Below are 22,702 nucleotides of genomic sequence, written 5' to 3' on the forward strand. Positions count from 1 at the left end.
CGTACGGGTGGTATTAAAATAATCGTTGTCACTGCTATGAGCCCCAGCAAACCGGCGCAGTTAAACCCCATCTTGTAATATTATAACATACGAAATTACAAATGAAAATGATTAGTTGCTGCGCGTTATAACACAGCATGGATAATGTAAAATACATCTTCTAGTCTTGTCAACAGGCTAGATAAAAGTGGTATGTAATGGCTTATCCACTGTATAGTTACTGTTAGCGTGATTTATCCGCGCTCACAGTTTTGTTTGCGTTTGCCAACTCTGCAAAACCAGTAACGTGCTTACCAAAGCAGCTGCGACCTACAAACAAAGATTTCATCCTAGAAAGTAGCCAGATTAACATTCAAGGCCATGCAGAATGGATACTTTTAGTGCTAGAAATCGGTTTTCATTCAAAAGCATGCATGGTCAGTTCATATATGACGTACAGTATTCACAGTATTTACCGTACTACCGTACCTGGAATGCGCACGCCCGTGTAATTTCTACGCTGGCTAAAGTAAAACACGGTGCACCGGGTTTTTCTCGAAGACTGATCGCTATCCAGACACTTTTTGTCCAGTCCGAAAACCTCCCAACATTCAGGCATGCTTTGGAGACATATGTATGGCGCTGACCCTATGACACTGCCACGTTGCACTTAATTTACCAGTAACGAGTGTACTTACGGTGTACGAAGGTGCTACAAATTATATCCGTTTTATTCTAGCACTAGTTTAGCACTATTCTAGCACTAGCATTTTCACTACTAGCACTAGTTTTATTCTAGCACTAATTTGGTTTGGTCAAGTAAACCAAAAATCGGAATCAATGCCGAGCATTTATAATTATCGGTAACTGAATAAATTTGCGCGTGAAGTCGTTCCTAAAATTAGTTACGGATCGGATTCGTACCTGTTCGTTTGAATATACACAGACTGCGGTCAAGAAACAGAGAACAAAAATATTTGTTGCCATAACGTTAACAGGCCTGTTAACGTCATTTTCTGCGCTAAGGTCGAATGTTGAATTTATCGTATTAGCTAAAGCAGCACAAAATCTGATGCCAGCGACGATCGACAAGCATCGGTCCAGTTCTTTCACAAGATTGGTTAGTTCCAGTTGCTGCAAATAGCTGTCAACAGGAACAATCCCATCCTTGACTAACAACTGCGAATAAAGGTCACGCGTAGTTCGACGCAGTATCGCGCTCGCTATCAGCATTATGAAAACCAGAAAACCCAATAAGACGTCCCTTCCAACAATAGCAATGCGATGAAATCCGTAAGCGATATGAGTAACGAATTCCGCATCGTACATTGTAAAAGTTGGAAAAGTGAGATTTCTCATTTCATTAAGGTATTCTGCGTTAGCCAGATAGGATTGCTCTTGGTAGTGGGCATAAGCGTTCTTTACTGCCATAGCAAAATTGTAAATTATCATAGTGGTAACAGTTATCCAGCGATCCCGTTGCGTTAGCAAGTTCCCATAATGAGCGTCAAACGTTTGCATCAGTTCAAGGATGTTTTTGCTCGACGACCACATCAACAGCATGCAAACCAAGTTGAAAATCGGATCAGCGGCATCGATCAGATGCATGACCATCAGTGTGAACCTATTCGAAAACCGTAATGTATAGCCACCGGTGTTATAGGATTGGACGTTGATATACAGCCAAATGGCGGTGGCGCAAGCAATAAGTGAAACATAAATGCACATAACGTGGCAAGTGAAAGCAGCCCACTTAGGACAATTTTTAAGGGATGGAGGAAATAGCCAAATATCTGCAGCAGGATCACCCACACCATGGTGACCTTCCAAATAAAACCATCGTTCCCTTTTGATTTATGCATCCCGCGCAGGTTGACTGTCAATAACTAAATTGTTACTCGAACTGGCGTTGCAAACTTGACAAAATTATCGATCGGTCTTTTGCAGAATACATAACGTTGTCATTGTAAGATGCATCAAAAGCCATACTTCTATTTGAATGTGTCGTTGCCTTTGTTTACAGCATATTTTAAGTTTTTAACGAAGCAACCATTAATTACGTTGAAGAAACCCGTAGCAGGTATATCAAATGGGGTAGAAAGTGTTGGACGGTATACAGTTACATACGGATCTGCAGTTAGGGTTGTCATCACGTCATCACACATCAATCACAATCACGCTGTTCCTGTTCCCAATCCCATCATGCCAAAAAACTGTGGCCGTGATAATGTGATGGGATGAATGATGGGATTGGTAAGTGATGGGATGATTTCCATTGCCAGAAATGTGTGTTTTTTGTGCCAAAATTACCTGTGCGTCGGTTATGCTGCATAACTTTGTGCGCTACAAATTTTCTTCCTTATAATTAAGGCTAGCGCTGCTTGGGGAAAATTTATAGGCAAGACCTTTAGCATTTTGGACATTACTGTACGCTTCGCCGCTTCCACCACCGTCCATTTGATTTGGTTGACAATGCATTTTCACTTGTGATAACTTATAAGTGTTTTACAACATTTTACTTTATGAAAACAGCAAAATAAGTTTTATTTCAAAATATAATCGAAGTAACTATTTTGTCGCAGTGTTTGCGGCAAAATAGCCTTAATAAATATAATTCATTAAAACTAATTTTATTTTCGTCCCACCAATCCCACCATTCCCATCACTTCACGTTCACATTCCCATTACATCACACCTCAAAATCAGGGTGGGATGACAACCCTATGACTGCAGTTGAGTACAATCATAAACTTTTGAAGTTCCAAATGCCCAAAGGAACCGCTAGATACTGTGCAGGCGCTTGAGGCTGAGACCACACACACCAAACACTGCAATCATCGTGGACTGCTAATGGATTACCTGCTTAACATGCGATCATCCAATCGATGGAGTAAGCAAATCCACCATTTGAAAATGCGAAGTAGAGTACTAACGCAGCTCAACTAAAGTACAATATATTTAATGTTTACAAACGCTTTTATACATTATATCATTTATATTAGTATGTATGGAAATTACACGGTGTTTAATTAAGACAAACATCAGGGATCTACAGTATACAAAGGATAGTGTAGTCGTGCTCTTGTACGCACGCACCAGTATAATACATACCGCCTCGTGCCGGCTAAGAAAGTGTGCTACAAAATTAATGAATGATTAATGTAGTTAATCATAGATAATTGTGGGCTAATATCCATCCCATTTCTTGTTTATGGTTGTTCGTCAGCTTTCATTGGTTGCTTTGTTTGTTGAGAGATTGAGATTCTGAGCGGTTTCTGCGCTGCTGAAGTGTTGGTGTGTTCAGTTGAAATCATTTCTGTAGTTTGGCAGTGAATTTTTCTGAAATTTTGGCTTATCATGCAAACTGATTGGTATAGTTATTCCTCACAGCAAAACCACTGTTTCAGCCGGTTACGCGGCCGGTATTTGAATGACCTTTTCTTAGCTGCTTGTTTAGGTTACGATAAATCGTTTGATCATCCTGTTTTTGTAATAATAGTCAGTGAACAATTAATAAAGTAAGTAGCGATACAAGGTAGAGAACCAGCGTAGCGTCGATCGATGTGCCAAATGAGTTTTAAACATAGGTGTCCTCCAGTGTTTTGGGCTCTCACAATCATCGCCGACCAGGTCGTTTTCCGTTTTCACCACATTGGTATTAATGACAGCGTTCCTTGGGTTTGGATGTGCTGTTGCCGTTTCGCGAAGCGCACACATCTAGATAGCTATGACAATTCCGAAATCCACCGCGAAACGCACCGTAGCATTGCTTGCACTGATAGCACAATACAGCATCCCCAGAACATCCGATCACCACGGCACAAGGGATCACTTCATCCTATTAGTCGTTGCGAACACGATGGAGGCCTAGGGAAGACCTTTTGAACATTAATGCCGCTTTCCACAGATACGTCAGTTGGCCGAACCCAAACTAAATGTAAAAAACGGCACGCCATCGAATACGGTAATTGGGAAATCGCAAGCAGACCGACGTCAGCGGCTGTTGTCTCCGAAAGGCATCTGAGTCCATCCTTTAGATTAGCATGTGCATGCCATCAGAGTCATAATATTAGTTGGTAAGGTGCACTGGAGCATATGCAGATTATCAACGCGTGACTAAAGAAAAAGTGTGTGTAGATTACCAACAATTTGTGAAACTGCGTCTGTGTAATGATTATTAATTTTACTCGCTTCTTATTACCTGGGGCATTTGGGTTGGCCCTGGACGAACCCTTTGGTAAACTGAAGACGCTATTGACTGGATCATCATTAATATACTACATTAACTTTTAATTGATTAAGAAACCGTGATTAGTTATTCCATTAAGAAACTCACTTGGAATAACCAAAACATTAACCAGTACACCCGGTCCAAGCGAATGTTTGCCACGGTGCACAGCTCAGCAAGTCCAGCTGTCGAGGTGACCTTTTCAGAAAATGCGTTTCGTTTCGCTCGGAGTCTGAATTTCCTGTTGCGAGTGCCGTTTATGGTTCTTGCAGAGGAGAATGTCGCAGAGTAACTGAAAAATATAATAAATAACGGCTCGACCTAAAGTGGATAGCACGTATTACAAAATAAGCAAGTATACGATTACGTGAATATTTCATTGCAGATGCTGGAACCCAGGAGCGTGATTAATTTGGTTGATTACCTGAGCTTATGTGAGTGGGCTAATCATGAAATGGGCGCATGTATGAATTCCCTGCTGTCAGTGTACATAAATACACAACATCATGTGCACACATGTGCTGATCCTAATCATCCTATTGACAAATTCCTCAAGGGTAGAAAATTTTTTGCAAAGGGCACTTTTTCTGCGACGGAAACTGTTTCACAAGTATACATAAGCACCATTGTTAAGGGCAGGGAACAGGATGTATTCTACGCACAGACTATGCGAGCATAATCATTACTCTTCTAATCATTACCAGAAATATTGTCTGCGGGTGCCCATGATCTTTTCTCGTGGTAATGCGGTAGCATAACAATTTGGGAAATATTGTAATCCGTGACTATTCCGTGGTGTGATAATTAAGTTGGTTTTTCTTTCAGCGCGCCTTTCACTGTGGTTGCTCAATTGTTCTTCCAGAATACCAAAGATGATGATACTATGTAATTTTGATAGAACACTTCGCAATCTGTTCTTGTCGCTAGAATTAACAAAAATAAAAAAGTTAAGGAACTAACAATAAAGAAATATGAGCTTTAGTAGCATATTTTAATCTTCGCGCTTATTGCTTGCAGTGTACTGCTATCTTTTATATGTTTTTGAATTGAAACATGGGTTGCAACAGAAAAAAGTGTTTACAGAATACGTAACTGTGATTTTTTTATTTGTGCATTAGTTTACTAACTTTATTTTAGGATTAAGGTGGCGGTGACTGCTCGGATTTTCCGCACTACAAACTCTATTATAATGAATTTGTCACATTGATTTTGAAAAAGTGTTCTACTGGTACAATCTTACAACTATTAGTGATTGTCGATCAACGTTGTATGGTTGCGCTTACAGACAAAGAACAAAAAATTTTTACATTCCGATAATTATCCACGTACATAATTTAAGCTAATCCGTTTTGGCAAAAACGTATACAGAATTTTCATATGAATGCTACATGCCAACTCAAAATTGCGAGAAAAAGCAAAATACGCTGTCATATCTTAACGTACAGATACTGTATGTATCTCTGTGCTCACATGTCAGTTAAAAATAAGCTCTATTGCTTTGTAGCTGAACAAACTTGGTTCTTCTTCAAGATATTTGATGAATTTGCAAAAAATAAGCAGGCTGGAAACTCAAAATTAGACTAAAAACCGGGAGGTATCAGTCATGCAAAGCCTGGTGGTATATATGCCATGGCCACATGGTACGCCGCAGAATGAAATATGTCAGGGCAAATCAACCAGCCATCGTGTCCAATTAAGCGGCACTTTCCAACATCTTGTCGTGTTCGTTTTCCTCCTCTCTTTCCATCTCGTTCTCCACCATGCAGCTCGTACCATCCACAGCTTTAACTAGATCCTTCTGATCGGGTTTATCATCTTTGACCTGACCGGAAGCGGCCGCATCATAGGCGCGGCTAATCCACACCGTGGTGCCCACGATGGCACCAAACGCCAAGGTCAACCCGGCCACCGAATGGGAGGTGTTGATGCCCATGTACAAAATTCCCAGTGTCTCCACCTGCCAGTCGGTCGGACTGAGGTGGCCCCAGTTCTTGGTCTGGACCATGGCGATCACTTGATTAAAGAGGCCCGTGGGAGAAGAAGGGGTGCCGAAGAAGTCACTGAAGCCCACCAGAATGATTCCCAGAGGACAAACCATGCGTTTGACCATGTAAGACACGTAGTCTGGCTCTTCTGCTGGATTCCAGGTTCCGGCAGCCAGGCGGCGCGCCACAGCTTTGATCTTGATTCCCACAACCAGCAGCAGAAGCGGTACGAGGCAGTTGTACACGTGTAGCATGGCAAATGTCCAATATGGTAAAAAATATATTGCTAAAAAGGAACGAAACTTAAAATAAATCACAACAAATAAATCACAACACTTCAAATAAGTCATCGTCATAATATTAGTCATAATATCACTGCTGACAATGCGGAATGAAATTGTATACTCGTACTGCGTATTTGTATAAATTAGGTTATACATTTTATTGGCTGTACGTATACATTATCATAATTTTTATTCTTTTGAAGTGCTTATTTATATTTTAACTGCCTTATGTGAAATAAAGCGCTATTATTGGGTAGGTACAACAAGTATGTGAACTACGAGCGCATACACGCTCACGTAGGTATATAACTATGTATACTTCTATAGATATAAATACATAGATATTCGATTACAGAAGAGAATGAATCTAATTTTAATTGAGCCGACACCACAATTTATATGTATATCACTTACTTGCGATGGTCAAAACAGTTGTAAGTCCTCCACAGACCAATAAACTCCATGCCACACTGCGCAACTCGAAGGATCCTGCCGGTGGTACGACCTTGGCCGGTGTTTTAAGGGTTTCAACGGATTTTTCGGACATCCTCTTTTAGCTGATAGGCCGGAATAGCGGACAGTCGAATGCCGACTCTGTTAATACCGACAAATATTTATAAAATTGTGAAGTAGGTGAAAATCGTGTTGTTTTAAATGGGGAGACTTGTATTGAATAAATCGGATGCTCTGCCGATTATACTTGGCTATGTAATTACAAAGGTTATCGGAAGCCAGTAACTACAGAAAACTAAGCTCTGCTTAGATTATCAGGAGACATTTACTGTTCTTCCCAGTTCCCTGCAAGTCACACTCTGAGTTTCTGACTGCGGAGGAAAGTACAACAGCAGCCTGGTTATATGCTCTTCTTAGGCGTAACTCAAGACCGTGACTATCTACCGTAGGACCTAGTCTTTCTTGTCAGTACTGGTAACACTGCATGTCAACTTTAAAGAATTCTTGCGCGGAAGCAACGGAGCCACCGTCACGAATCAGTCGATACTAAAATCAATACCGGCATAACACGTTTGATGTATGAGTTCTATCCACGCTAAAGGTCGCTATTCTACGCGGTATGTGGGTGTTCTTCCAAGGTGACCATTCATCCCAGTCTTAAGCACAAGAAAATGCCGAACCTTCAATCTTATAATCCTTTTGAGGGGTTTGTGTTTCGATGCTCGCCTGCCTGGCTGCTGCCGACGTTAAAATTTTAAGACACCACAAGAAAACAATCGGCGTAAAGGGCAATTTTGAGACATCCGGGGCATTAAAATTTATGGCTACTAAAGTATTACTCATTGCGCACTGCGCACCACTGACTCAAAAGATGTTCTAATTATTGGTATATAATAAAAGAATTCGCGAACGTGCAAGCCAAGAAATTTCCAGGTGCATAAAAATAGCCTAAAATTAATGACAGTAAAAAGTATAGTTGTTTTTTTTACAAAAGCAGACCATGAATAAAAAGAACAAAGGAAATCAATAAAAACTATTTCCTTGATGAAATGCCGAATTGAACAAACTTCTACTTAGTTCTTCTAAGCATGGCGATGATGACATTGTTGAGGTGCAGAAGACCGGACTTGGTATGTGCTACAAATCCATTATACATATGTCCTGAGCGATCAAATTTTTCGCCCATGCACATCCCACCGATACTACAGACGATAGTGTTATTATTCGAGTGCTAGGATAGGCTGTCATGATAGAAAGATATTACTACTTATCCTGATATATATTTTAGTGTTTGCAAAAAACCATTAGCCAATCTGTGTAAGGAGCCGGATTGACCGCTCAGCAGTAAATCGGCGCTTTGAAATTAAAGTGAGAATATGGATACAAGTATGTATCTGTTGTGCATATTATGCATTTTTAAGGGCAACTGGCCAGTAACGATTTTATTGTAACGCTGTTCTGACCATGCCCTCGTATTTTCTGGTGGCTCGCAGCCTGTGTTACGTATTCCCCATTCCCGATGGAAAAACTGTCTTTTCCAAAGAGCACTGTCTCAAGCACTAATGTTGTATGATTTCATCCGCTCCACCTAATGTTCTGCGTGCTGGCAATAAGGGCCGAATTATAGAATGCAGTTGCATCGTGATCACTGATCCACCCACTCAGTTATAAAAGACCCTTTGATTAATAAGTCACCATGCGCGTCGGCATTTGGAGCGTTTCGCGGCAATGCGCACCATTGTTTACCAGGCACACGGCCATGGTGTCAGGTTAGAGATTTATAACTGGCTAACAATACTGACGTGCAGGAGCCGAATGTCGAATCGGCCCCGCCTATCGCGGTGCTCAACAACGGATCTAGGTATGATATCCCGAAATTAAGTCAAGAACTTCCTCCGACTATGTCTTGCTATATTGTACCTGTGTGTACATTGTAATGGACTGTTCGATGTGCCTACGCGGTCGGCTATTCGAAAGCACGACCATAACATTTTTTAATAGTACTACAGCACAAGGATAGACAGAAGGAATGTCTTGCTTTCCGTAACGCAGACGCATTTTATTGGGCAAACAGTATTTCGAGTTTTTTGCATGTTGTTGAACATTTTATTACTGATTTAAGCTGTAATCAGCAAAGCCATATAGAGCACTGTTTAAGCTGTCCTCAAAATCTACAAATGGCGCCCGAAAAGAAAGACTGCGAGAAATGTACACTACTGCCCCACTCACCATCACTGCATGTCATACCAAAGGCTGGACTAGCCAGATTGCGCAGCGTGGCGTACGTTTGTTTAGCACTGGGCTCGTTGACCTTAGCACTGGTCATTCCAAGTATGGTAATTCTTGCTTTTCTTTAATTCATAGCACAATCTACAGTCATGTATAATACACCTACGAGTGAGCTAGATAAATGTTTCCCGTTTATGGTAGACTTGAGAACTAGCTAACTTAAAGCACCGTGTTGCACTAAATACAGACATTGACCTTTAGCGGCGTTCTTGCTGCCTTACCGGAAATACACCGCCGTCCATATGGCCACCTACGGCACAACCATCATGCAAGAAGACGGCCTCGCGTGCCCAGAAAGAAAGTCCTTCGACGATCCTGTCTGACCTGCAATTCTTTGTCCTGCAATGGAAGCTGTTCGCCTTCCTGTGGAATGTGGAAACAACTGGATTCGGTACGGTGCCTTATATTTTCAATCCGCCGAGGTGCCATTCACGGAGGTCCTTCACCACATTCATAGCAAGGCATTTGGCGACCTAAATCCGACACAGAGCGAAATGGATGCTCTAGAACTGCTGTATCTCCTTATCAGTACGTGTTATACATTTGTGCACTTCGCGCTGGTTGTGGGATTCGTCATATCTACCACGATTTTGACTTGTCTGTCATGCCGCCTCCCACAATCGAATTTGCAACTGGAGGATGCTGTCCTTGCTGGAGAGGAGCGAAAAGATAATAATATCGTTGTTGTGGAGGAAGCAGAAAAATATGATGATTTAGAGGGCGGCAATCACGAGAGAGCTGGTGTGTTCATGGAATCGCCTGTTTACTCTGTGCCTGTGCGTAGAGTAAGATTTCTAATTTCTGACTTTGTACTTTTGCTAACAATAAGGTATTACCTATGCGGCCTACATAATTTATATAATTCGCGGGGCTGCGGTAATGGCGCGCTTAAGTCCACAATAAATACTTAACTGCGTAATATTCCGCTGTTTGGGTATCTTAAAGACTGCTATTCGATCCAGAAAGTTTCTCACGTGCATCGGAATTTTCTTCTGGCCCTGACAGCACTTTTGGGATCGTTCGTTCCTCGCGAAGGAGTGAGCAGTTAAAAGAATTATGTATATATATTTAATACGATTTATTACTGTCATCTGTAAGCATGTGGCAAAATTGAATTTGTTTGAAGATGCAGTGCCGATGTTTGTTTGTTTGAAGCTGGAGTGAAATGTTTGGAATTCTTGCATGAGTATAAACTTAATGCTGAAATCGTTGAAGCCAAAGAATGAGAAATCACTGCGTTATTTATTGTCACTTGTAGCCTTATACATACGGTACTTTAAAAAGAAATGAATGCGTACTTGTGTATATTATAGTACAGTATAGCTACGCTTATGTACAAGTCTTGTGCTCTAACTGTAAACTCTAATAAATAATAGGTATATCGTGATATGGACGGTACTTACCGGTATGTCCATACAGCCCATACTTACAGTACCGGTACGTATGTCCAGACAGACATCCGGTATGCTGCATCAATTGATCATCCAACAAAATGCGTTGAATGATCAATTTAGGACCAACTGGAAAAATATCCCTTTTTACATAATCCTCTGCGGATCAAGAAGCCAAGCTAATAAAAATGTGGTCGTAATAATTATTTATCGTTAGAAAAGTTACCAAAGGTATACAACTATAAGGAAAAACGCCCGTGCATACACGGGCGTCCAAGCTGTCTTTACTACAGGTTGGCTTACATTTTGCTTCCGGTTCCGGTTCCAATACTACAGTTCCTTGCCTTTTGGTAATGGAAACCACAATCATCACCTCATCTCGAACACTTTGGATAAGTGCATACCATACAGAGATTTTCCAAGTATGCGCTTAAATAATATTTCCCTAACAGCTATAGTGTAAATACAGTACCGTACTTTCATAACCACTGGAACGAAAGTGGCTTTATGCGCATCCACTAACTTTTCTGTATTGTAGTACGACCGTGCAGCTATGCCAGTGCACGCACTGTCGTTCATGTTTTAATACGATTGCGCGAGTATGTACGAAAGAACCGTAGTAAAGAGGCTAATGGTAAGGACCAGTGGATCTCCGCTATCAGATCCTGATCTGGATGCACATTTTGGGAAGGACTTTTCTTTCGTGTCTGTAGTTGCCACGTACAACAACTGTTATTCTCCAGTTTAACAACTTAAAATTGTACTTTACGGTGTTTTATCGCCGTTTGAACTCCTAAGAGCTCTTCTGGAACATCTCTTGGATATTGTCTCTATGGGATGAATTAAGGTGATCGCTGTCCTGAAGCTGTTTACGGATGGATTCCGATCGGAGTTCAGATGAAGAGGGGAATCCCCCTCCTGCGAAGGGTTCTTCCCGACCCCAGCCGGCCGGAATTGACATGAATGCGTATTATGCTGCTTATCAGCAGCAGATGCGCCAACAGCAGCAACGCAGCAGTCGTAGCAGTGCCAGCGCCAGTGCGACGTCATCTGATTATTACGCTGGAGCCTCTGCGGACGGTTCGGGTTTGTTTGGGAGCGCGGGGCCAGGAGTGGCTGGCAGTCGCCAAGCAGAACTCGCTGGGGTAAGAATCGTATGATTCGCAAGAGCTGCTTTGTGCATTGTGAAACGCACTTTGTAACTCACTGATCTAATTGTTAAATCCTTTTTGAAAATTAGTTTGTTGCCTAATGAAGCATACTTACGCGTTATGTTAGTTCAGCACTTGTTTATACTACTTTGTACATCTAGATTAATACATTTTATTCACTAGTATACGAGTACCTTTTTTAATTATAACTGCCAATACCGCCATTGATACTTTCACTAAAGCAACGTCTGCAAAGATAATGTTTTTCGTCATGATTGGAAACTAAAACTTTGCAATATCTTGATTATGGACTGAGATGGAATGGAAATGCTCATAGGATTAGGACGGGATGCTCATAGGATTAGGATAGGTTAGGACGGGATTAGGACGGGATAGGATGAACTATTTACGGAACGGAGATACACAGAATTACGGATTTTTATTATTTCATGACGATAAACAATGTCACAATTTTACGTTTGCGTCAGTACTTGCGTATTAACGAAAGCACCACACACTCAGCCTGTTCTGTGTGCATTGTTGCATGGTATCTGTTTGTCTGTGGACGCTAACGCTGTGTTTTGTGTAGCGAAATCAACGCAGCCGGGCGGGAGACCAAGCCGACGACGACGAGGATGATGATGGCGGCTACAATCTGTCCGCTCGTGCCAACAGCATGAACCTGCATCCGTACCGATCGCAGGACACTGATTCGCCGAGTGCATCGGCCGCTGTCACGGACGACGGTGAGGAAGAAGAAGAACCGGAACCTGCCGCTGCTCACCGGCCAGAAAAAGAACGCACCCAAGAAGAAGAGCAGTAAAAAAAGTAAGAAAAGCAGCAAAAAGAGCAAGCCGAAAGTGGAGAAGCCATCAGTGGCTGCTGAAGAGGAATCTGTGGAGGAGCCCGTCTTGGAGGGAACCGATGCGACCAAGCAGAAAGCAAGCCGCAGTAGTTTACGTCGGAAAAAAGACAGTGCCGACCTCGCTGCATCGAGCGTTTTATCGGTAGGTTGTACAGGCGTATGGTCTACCGTTCTTAATTTTTAATGGCAGCGATGTATTTCACAGCCGTCCGATAAAATTTGTGCTGACAATAACCTAAGGAACATCGAGATCAAATACACAGACGAAAATTATCGGACGTTGACCAATTATAAAGAATTCAGCGAGTATATGCGACCGCTTTTAATGTCGGCTAACGAAAATGCCCCGATGGCTAAGATTCTAGCGCTGGTTGGCGCTCACTGGCGGGAATTCCTGGATAAGCATCCCTACCCGGAAACTGTGCGGAAAATGTCCAAACACCCGACGGTATCCGAAAGTACGTAACGATATTTGTGATAGAATTAATTATCTGCATTATACGGTATTCTTTATGAAACAGGCACAAAAGAGTTGATTCAGATTTTATAAAAAATTCTCCCCTTCTTTGTGCTTGTGAATGGCAATGAGCGATTTTTAAGAGCGTGTTGTATACATCAGGCGCGGCATCCATTGATCAGGAAGATGCATCGCCGCCTGGCAGCAAATCGAAGAAACCAAAACGCAGCACAGTCTCCAGCAAATCCAAGGAGGCAGTAGCAGCAAACCGAAATCAAGCGCAAACGAGGAGGCTCGGATGAAGATGGGCGTGATGATCGGAATTCCGATGAGGAATTCGAGAAGATGCTGGAAGAAGCCGATGATATCTACAAGCAGGAAATGGCCTCCAAACAGTCGTTCAGCCGGAAACGGTCGGTGGCTGCCCGTGGAACACCGCCGAGCAGCTCCGCTCCCAGTAAGAAAAAGGTGAAGAAAGCCGCTCCGGCCAAAAGGCTGTCAAGAAGCCCGATGTGGAGATGGAAAATCAGGACTACTGCGAAGTGTGTGGGGCCGGCGGGGAGATTATTCTGTGCGATACCTGTCCAAAGGCTTACCATTTGGTCTGTTTAGATCCAGAACTGGAAGAGGCTCCAGAAGGTAAGCATTCTCGTCGGTGTTAGCAGCAGTAGCCAGTATGGACTGACGCCAGTCGATTATTTAATTGATTTTCGCAAGGAGTAAACAAAGCAGGTTTTCCATTTGAATGTAAGTGTTAAGTGAGACAAGAGGGCGGAAGAGATCAAGTTTATGCACACGTAACGCTACTTTCACCGAACCGGCTGCATTAAGCGTCAGCACATCATGCACCGGTGCCCACTAGCCAACAACTGCGCCCTTTTCACCAACGTTCTGTTTGTGTGCATACAGATTGCATATAGCTATGCAGTTATTGCAGTATGCAGCATGAAACAAGTCGGCATAGGGAATATATAGGGGGATGAATAGTCTAAGATAGTGGGCAGCCGGCAGTAACCGTGTGTCTAGGAAGGGTACTCACATTCTTTTGGTTGTGCCTCCTGGATAGCTGCTTTGCGGAAATCAACAAACGCTTTAATTATGTGTGTACAGAAGTGATGTAGTGCAGTAGTTGTGTGCGAGCAGTGGTGCATATGGATTTTATGGATAGGCTTATAACAATATGGATCTTTCCGATCCAGACAACGGCTGTTCACCTTTTGCACACGACTATTAGATTTTTTGACGTCATAAGCCTTTCTTTCATTTGAATTGACTGCTTTAAAAATACGTATATTTTGTGACAGAGTATATATATATATATGTAAAGTGCATATGGTTGTGTATTAATAATAACCGTAGATTCCAAAGCCGACCCAAACACGATTACAGAACCCCGAACTTGGGATATGGGATACTGGGATATTAAAAATGTACTTTGTGTAGAAGTATATATATACTCGTATAAATAATATCAATTATTTTTAATATACGTTAGTAGAACTCCTTGCGCACATAAATAAATTTACGTACAGTGAACTCAGTACACTTCTTTCTTTGTATTATTTTATCTTTTTGTACAGACGAAACTTTCATTCATCCTACCTTTCATAGTATTATGTCAGAGCGATAGGATCTCATTTAATACGTTTTGTAACTATATTTAATCGTTTGTTGATAACGAATTTATCACTAGTAATGATAATGGTGAACAGAGGTTCGCCTATGCCCGGTAGTTCGTCAACTCGAATTGGTTATGGTCGCATCGCGTTACTGTTCAAATAGAAACAATTCAATCCTTATTGTATGAAACCATACATATCTCTGCATATTGTTAAATTTTTAAACTTGTGATTACATAATTAGTAATTTTTCCCAGGAATAGTATGATCGGTGTTTGATTCACCATCAGTATGATTGTTGGCCCACCAAACCATTGCGCAGGGCCGAAATCTATGGCAGCTCCGCTGTTTGGGGCTTAACTATTTAGGATATGGTGATTAAGCGCATTTACAATCTCAACATGCGTTTGGTATTAACAGGAAAATGGAGCTGTCCGCAGTGTCAGCAAGACGGTATCAATGGTGGCGGAAAAGCAGAAGAGGACAAGGAGGAGGAAGAGGAGGACGTGGACGCTCCGCCTGCCGGTGAACGCAGCGAACGGAGCATTGAAAATATGGAGTACTGTCGTGTGTGCTTTGATGGCGGCGAGCTGCTGTTATGCGACGGGTGCCCATCCGCATTCCATGTGGACTGCCTGAATCCGCCACTGAAAGACATTCCCGAAGGCGAATGGTTATGTCCGCGCTGTACCTGTCCACAGCTGCGCGCCCGTGTTAGTAAGATCCTCCACTGGCGCTGGATCGACCCATCCGGTCTGGCCGGCCTGCCCATCGACCCGGAGAAAGGGCCCAAAAGGCGCCCGCCGCGTATTCGGGAATTTTTTATTAAATACGACAATCTGTCCTACTGGCACTGTGAGTGGGTGCCAGAGATTCAGCTGGACGTTAATCAGCCACAGCTGATCCGCAACTATTTCCGGCGCAATAACATGGATGACCCGCCGCCATTGGAAGAGATCTCGGAAGCCAAACGGGCTCGTCACCATGATGAGGCGGAACTGGAGGAAACGCTTCTACCGCTATGGTATCAAACCCGAATGGATTCAAGTGCACCGCATTATCAACCATCAGCAGAAACGGAACGGTGAGATGCAATACTTAGTTAAATGGCGCGATTTAAACTACGACCAGTCGTCGTGGGAAGAGGAAGACATGGAGAAAGACGTACCGGATTTCAAGAAATGTGTGGACGCATACTGGGATCTCCGGGCGCAGGCGGAGGCCAGCTTAGTTGCGGAAAAATCCAAGAAGAAAAAGGAGAAGAAAGAGAAAGGCGACAAAGCACAACCAAAACGCTGGCAGTTCCCGGATAAACCCACCTGTGACCCTCGCAGGCAATATGAACGGCAACCGGACTACATTACCTCCACCGGCGGCGAACTACATTTGTACCAGTTGGAGGGGTTGAATTGGTTGCGTTACTCATGGTCGCACGGCACGGACACTATCCTGGCTGATGAAATGGGTCTCGGCAAAACTATACAGACTATTGTGTTCCTGTACTCGCTATACAAAGAAGGACATTGCCGAGGGCCGTTCCTGGTGACTGCGCCTTTATCCACGCTGATTAACTGGGAGCGCGAATTCGAAATGTGGGCCCCGGATTTCTACGTGGTGACGTATATCGGCGACCGAGAATCGCGAGCGGTTATTCGTGAAAACGAGTTTAGCTTTGAGAGAGGAGCGATTCGTGGTGGGCAGAAGGCTTCGAGGGTGCGAGATGGATTTGAAGTGAAATTTAACGTGTTGTTAACGTCCATGGAGATGATCAGCGTGGATCAGCCGACATTGGGGTCCATTGATTGGAAAATATTGGTTGTGGACGAAGCGCATCGTCTGAAAAATAATCAGTCAAAGGTGAGAGAAATGTTGCTTACTTCTTGTTTTGCAGTGTTAATGTTAAGAATTCTAGAGTGGCCGCTCTGTATCTATGATATTTGTATGCGATTCTACAGTTGTAAGTAACTTGAATTTAAAAAGCTCGTGATTTAGAAAAACGTTTCGAATTTTGAAGTTACGTTCCGATGTTTAGGATTGTTTTATTAATAAAAATTAATGACTTTTTATTATGTGGACATGCTAAAAAGAAAAATAACTTAATATTTACGGTTTAGGCTATAATTATTTTATTTTATATAGTTTTTCCGCGTACTGAACCAGTACACACTTGGATATAAATTACTGCTGACCGGAACTCCATTACAAAATAATCTCGAAGAACTGTTCCACTTGTTAAATTTCCTCAGCCCTGATCGATTCAACGACATGCTGGAATTTACACGCGAATTCGCCGATTTATCCAAAGAAGACCAAGTGAAGAAGCTGCACGACATCATGGGCAACCATCTGCTGCGCCGTTTGAAGGCCGATGTTTTGAATAATATGCCCACGAAATCGGAGTTTATTGTGCGCGTAGACATGTCAGCATTACAAAAGAAATACTATAAATTCATCCTAACCCGTAACTACGAAGCGCTACACACGAAATCTGGTGGATCCAGTTTAATCAACGTCATGATGGAGTTGAAAAAGTGCTGTAATCATCCGTACTTAATTTCCGCTGCCGGACAAGAGGGTGCGAAGATGCCCAATGGCGCCTACGAGGGCAGTGCGCTGGTGAAAGCCTGTGGCAAGCTGGAGTTGTTGAGTAAAATGCTGAAAGTGCTGAAACGTGGCGGACATCGTGTGTTGATCTTTTCGCAGATGACGCGTATGTTGGACCTTCTGGAAGACTACTTGGAGTTTGAAGGGTACAAATACGAGCGCATTGACGGGCAGATCACTGGAGGCCAACGTCAGGATGCCATTGACCGTTTCAATGAGCCAGGCGCTCAACAGTTTGTATTTCTCTTGTCAACACGCGCCGGTGGTCTGGGCATCAATCTTGCCACTGCGGATACCGTCATTATTTACGACTCGGACTGGAATCCACATAACGATATCCAGGCGTTCAGTCGGGCCCATCGTATCGGGCAGGCCAACAAAGTCATGATCTACCGCTTTGTCACGCGGGCCAGCGTGGAAGAGCGCGTCACGCAGGTGGCCAAGAAGAAGATGATGTTGACGCATCTGGTGGTGCGCAGTGGTGGCTCCCAGTTCAGTAAGAAAGAGCTGGATGACATTCTCAAGTTCGGTACGGAGGAGCTGTTCAAGGATGATAATGTGGATGGTTCGACTGGGGAAGGCACTAACAAAGAAACGGGCGAGAGTACCGGCGCCATTCATTACGATGATGACGCTGTGGAGAAACTGTTGGACCGCTCGCTGGAGGGTATCCAGGAGAAGGAAGTGGGCTTGAATGAATATCTCAGCTCCTTTAAGGTGGCGACATATAACATTGTCAATCCAGCGGAAGAAGAGGAAGCCGATGAGGAAAACAGTCAGCCGGACACCAGCAAAGATGAAGAGAACCAGCCCAGTACGGACCCGGCCTACTGGGAGCGGCTGCTGCGGCATCATTTTGAGCAGCACCAGGAGGATATCTCGCGCTCCCTGGGAAAGGGTAAACGCCTGCGACGACGGGTGAACTATATTATGGATGGCACGGGAAAGGCCGCGGCTGGAGATTGGGAAGAATTCCAAGGCGCAGGGACATCCGCCGCCGGCAACCAGTCCGATGACAACTCGTCGTTCTCATCTCCATCGGATGATAACGACGAAGAAGATGATGAGTTCGGACAGGGTGAAGGCGGGAAGGAAATGACTGGTCGACGTCGTAAGAAGGATGACGGCCCGTTACCGCCGCTGCTGAACAAAACCTCACCGAATACATTCGATGTATTGGGTTTCAATCCCCGACAACGTAAGTCATTTTTAAATGGGGTGCTACGCTATGGTATTCCGTCGGACGATGAGCAGTCATGGCAGTGGAACGTGCGTGACCTGCGCGCCAAATCAGAACGGCATTTCCGCGCTTACGCAGCTATGTTTATGCGTCATTTGTGCGAACCCGGTCCGGATAATGCGGAGACATTCAGTGATGGTGTGCCTCGGGAAGGCATCTCGCGACATCACATTCTCAGCCGGATTGGCATCACCAGCTTGATTAAAAAGAAAGTCAAGGAGTTTGAACCGGTCAACGGGAAACATTCGATGCCGGAGTTGTTGTTGGCCATGCAGAAGCAGGCTCAGCAAGTGCAGCTGGATGCGGAGCGGCGTGAGCGAGAGAAAGCCAAACTGAAGGCTGAAGGTGAGGCTGGTGGTAGTGGGGAGCGTGAGGAGACCGCTTTGCAGAAATCGGAAAAAGATCTCAAAGAAACTGTTCCAGTGGCGGTGGAGCCGCCCATCATTAAACCCAAACAGCGTTTCATGTTTAACATCTGCGACGGGGGATTCACCGAGCTGCACACGCTGTGGTTCAATGAGGAGCGCGCCATTCGCGCCAATCCCGAACATGAGATCTGGAACCGGAAGCATGACTACTGGCTGCTGGCGGGCATTGCCCACCACGGCTACGGCCAGTTCAACGCCGTCCAGAATGATCCGCGTTTTGCCATTGTCAACGAGCCGTTCAAGACCGCCACCGCCAAGATGAACTTTCTGGAGTTGAAGAACAAGTTTATGCAGCGCCGCTTTAAACTGTTGGAGCAGGCTTTGGTGGTGGAGGAGCAGATTCGACGCGCTGCTTACTTGCAGCTGACACAGGATCCCAGTGGACCACTGATGCAGATGTATCGGACGTTCAATCATTTGCAGTCGGTGGCAGAAAATCACCAGGATATTGCGGTGGTCGGGATGAGCAGCAATCGCCCGGCACAGCTGGTTTATCGTCAGGTACGTAGAAGGTTTTTTGGCACCGTTTCTGCTTTCAACGGTTACTTTTGTTTGCCGTGTTATAGTTGTGGGCAGCTAGCGTACAGCACTTTATTGACAAACGACGGCAGAGTACAAATCAATAAACATTTGCAAGTTAACCAAACAATGAAAAAAGCTTAATTATCACAACAGAAAGAGTTCAATAAACTTTTCAACTCCATCCATTGTTCCTAAAACCGAAGCCGCGTTTCCCCGCTGAATCTCCAAGGACAGTCGCTGCCGGAGAAACTCATGGGAGCGAGCCTCTCCGGTTTGATTATATAAACGTTTCCCGATTTCCTTGATAATGGCCGTAGCTGACGGTCCCCATGGGCCCATTGTTTCAAAGGCAATGGCAGCGAAAATGTATCGCCCAATCAGATACGAGTACAAATTAGTTTTCCTTTCTTCTGCTTGTAACGCGGCCGATCCGGCAGTCGAGGATGTGGACCTGATATGGGAAGCAGCGACTGTGTCGACACAAGTGACATCCCACGCCAGGCACATGCCCCTCTGCCAAGCAAACGTAGTACAGCCGTCTGGGCGTCGTTCGCTCGTGTGAGAGGTGCCGCGCGGTTCCAGTTTAGAGGGGAAGCCGGCTGAAACGAGGGCGCGGCACACAATGTTATTGAGCCCACCATGGCGTGGGAGCCTGCCGGCTGAGAATGTGCAGGATAGGCCGTGGCGTGCATATTTGTCAACTGGCTTGTGACACTTCATACAGTCATGTGGCTCACAGATAACTGCACCAAGACGGAGGCCAACCGAAATCTTCAGCGTGTCATCGTCGAGTAAATTCCCAATGTGAGCGGAGGGCAGTGCGTTCAGCCAAATGCCTGCTTCCGGCCGTGACTGGGCAAGTAAGCGCGCTTTATTAATCTCATCGTCGCGGTACACATCCAGCAAGGTAGACAAAGATACGTTGCATAGCGGTAAATCCCAGGTTTTCTGCAATTTCCGGAAGTTAGATTCGGGCAGTTCTACTTGGCGAGCGTTTAGCTTCCACAGGTTTAGAGCCTCCGTGACGTTCACAGCCGGCCGTGCGGGTAATAGACGAGATACCAAGTCAGATACGGAGTGAATCGAAGCCAAAAAGGCGGGAAGAGCTAATTCCTCCGAACGACGTATTCCGATACCTCCTCTGCTGACCGGGAGACTGGCTTGCCGCCAACTAGGGTAGTCATCATGATTGGTTCGGACGTTGCACAGCTGCTGGAAACAGGAGCGTAGCGTTTCGTCTATCTGGTACAGCTGCTGCGGATACCTCCACGCGTTGCAACATCTCAGCATGTAAATAATTTTAGGCGCGCCGAGGCAATGTCTCAGGAGGTACAAAGCTTGGTGTCGCGGGAGAAGCTGCATTCGCTCACAAACCGAAAAAAGTGTCGTTGCTTTTTCAGTAAACATCGGGGCGATTGCATCGTCTAATACTGGTGCTCCAAGAAGTGTCAGGTTAGCGCTTGACATGACACGCAGCTGCGGATACCGTATAAGAAAGCTGTCCACTGCTTCTTGCTGGATACTTTCAGGTCCGCCTGTAACATACAGTTCGCATTTTCCGACGTTATATCCAGGCCGATTGCTTTGGCGCCTTCGATGACCCGTGTAAAATTTTCCAATACGCTCAAGGGAGGCCCGCCCATAGTCCCATCGCTAGCGTTGTAAATTAATTAAAACCGCCAGATTGTAGTATTTTGCAACAAACTCCCGGTATCTCTCAAAATGGCTGATGAAATATTTTTACAATTTATGTCATTTACTATTGGTTTATGCATGATGTAAGATTTTTTCATCGTTTGGTTATTCATCTTTTTATATATGTCTGTATCGTTTCTTACAGGTTTTGCAGCAACTGGACGACTTACTAAGTGATCTCAAATCCGACATGTCCAAGTTTCCGGTTGCGCAGGCCTCATTGCCGTCGGTCAGCAAACGCTTGGGAATGTCCGAGCGCGGTATATTGGCACAGTTAACGGGCAACCAGCAGCAACCACCTGCTACCGCTCCTGCAACAGCAACGGTCCCGTCGACTTCGGCCACGGCGCCGACGGAGGATCGTCCTTTCCCCATCACGGACTACTACAAAGCTGGCTCGCAGTTTGCCATTCCGGTTAATAATATGCCTGCCAATCTGAAGGCACTGCAAAAGGCGCAGGATGAACCAGCGGAAGTTAAAGGTGCATTACATGATATTACTTACACTGAAAACGCAAAGTAAAGGCTGGTTGAAGATTTATGGGCGTTTAAGTTAGAAAATATGGTTATTTTAGTAACATTGCAGTTGCAAGAATGGATCGTAAGTCTCGCAGTTGTATAAAGGTGGAGAAGTAAACAGCGTAATTTCCTTTCAGTGTAGATTGTGACGAACTTCCTGAAGACTGAACGCGTTATTGTTAACTGACGTTGTAATTTTCTTTTCAGACGAAGTGGACGGGGAAAACGGAGCCGAAGAATCTGGTAAAAAGGGCGATAGTTTATCACAGGAAAGTTCTTCGTCCGCGTTGAGTTTGGTGAAGAAGGAAGAACCGTCTGCCCCTGTGGAAGAGGAAGACGAACCCAAACCGTTAAGCATCGCCGCATCCAGCGCTGACAGCGCCGCCCCAGCGGCCCCGGCCGATGTGGACATGGAGCAAGGGGAGGACGAGGCTGAGGAGGAAGTGCAGGATCTGTCCAACAAGCGCAAATAGTGGACTTTCTGAATATTATTAATTTTTAATTCGTTTTTATCTTATTGATACACTCTATACCCGTCAGTTCTGTTGGCACGCGCTGTATTGCGTCGTATTATACGCATCTCACTACACCGGATCGCGATCCGATGTTGCACTGTAAGGAGCAGTGTTCTGCTTCTTCCTTTTTTGCTGTTACGAAAGCGTTCTTTTGCTTATCACGTGGTGGAGTCTTCTTTTGTTGGCAGCGCTCCGGTTTACCAGTGCATGTTCACTCCTAGTTATGGGGAATGCTGCGAGGCTGTCCCTGAATTTTTATTGTTACTTTTAATGTATTTTATGATTAGTGGATCGATAGCTGGTGTGAATAACGTTCTCTCTGTTTCATGTGGCATGCGAGCGATACTTGTTCAGTTGCAATAAAGTGCGCTAAGATTGGTGTTACTTATGGTTAGTATGTGCATTTACATACCGGCATTATTTGTGTGGGGGATTACTTCCGGCAATACCGGGATCCAGATCATTAGCCCGTTTCAGA

General features: G+C 44.4%; 3 protein-coding genes and 1 long non-coding RNA gene across 5 annotated transcripts; 2 read left to right on the plus strand and 2 right to left on the minus strand.

Moving 5' to 3' along the window:
* Positions 1-3,947: 3,947 nt before the first annotated feature.
* On the minus strand, positions 3,948-4,733 carry LOC129592055 (uncharacterized). The gene is made up of 3 exons (XR_008690922.1): positions 4,632-4,733; positions 4,181-4,499; positions 3,948-4,095 (listed from the first exon to the last, which is right to left on the minus strand). It is a non-coding gene; the product is annotated as an uncharacterized LOC129592055 (long non-coding RNA).
* Positions 4,734-5,533: 800 nt separating this feature from the next.
* On the minus strand, positions 5,534-9,459 carry LOC129592042 (uncharacterized). 2 transcript variants are annotated; one of them, XM_055487984.1, is made up of 3 exons: positions 9,440-9,459; positions 6,891-7,070; positions 5,534-6,478 (listed from the first exon to the last, which is right to left on the minus strand). In XM_055487984.1, the coding sequence occupies exons 2-3, from the start codon at positions 7,021-7,023 to the stop codon at positions 5,901-5,903; spliced, it is 711 nt and encodes a 236-aa protein (XP_055343959.1). In that variant the 5' UTR covers positions 7,024-7,070; positions 9,440-9,459; the 3' UTR covers positions 5,534-5,900. The 2 variants fall into 2 exon arrangements, with proteins under 2 accessions (XP_055343959.1, XP_055343958.1); XM_055487983.1 differs by lacking the exon at positions 9,440-9,459 and having other exon boundaries at positions 6,891-7,291.
* Positions 9,460-11,208: 1,749 nt separating this feature from the next.
* On the plus strand, positions 11,209-12,583 carry LOC129591861 (uncharacterized). Its single transcript, XM_055487708.1, has 2 exons — positions 11,209-11,754; positions 12,350-12,583. The coding sequence occupies exons 1-2, from the start codon at positions 11,485-11,487 to the stop codon at positions 12,581-12,583; spliced, it is 504 nt and encodes a 167-aa protein (XP_055343683.1). The 5' UTR covers positions 11,209-11,484.
* A 978-nt stretch (positions 12,584-13,561) lies between these two features.
* LOC129592060 (chromodomain-helicase-DNA-binding protein 4-like) lies at positions 13,562-22,608 on the plus strand. The gene is given in 6 exon segments (XM_055488005.1): positions 13,562-13,721; positions 15,122-15,698; positions 15,700-16,558; positions 16,841-19,474; positions 21,336-21,672; positions 21,917-22,608. Coding segments are annotated over 6 exon segments (4,794 nt in total). The 5' UTR covers positions 13,562-13,600; the 3' UTR covers positions 22,183-22,608.
* The last annotated feature ends 94 nt before the right edge of the window (positions 22,609-22,702 follow it).

The sequence above is a fragment of the Paramacrobiotus metropolitanus genome, unplaced genomic scaffold (assembly GCF_019649055.1).
Source record: "Paramacrobiotus metropolitanus isolate TYO unplaced genomic scaffold, Prichtersi_v1.0 Parri_scaffold0000049, whole genome shotgun sequence".
In the NCBI taxonomy this organism is placed as follows: domain Eukaryota; kingdom Metazoa; phylum Tardigrada; class Eutardigrada; order Parachela; family Macrobiotidae; genus Paramacrobiotus; species Paramacrobiotus metropolitanus.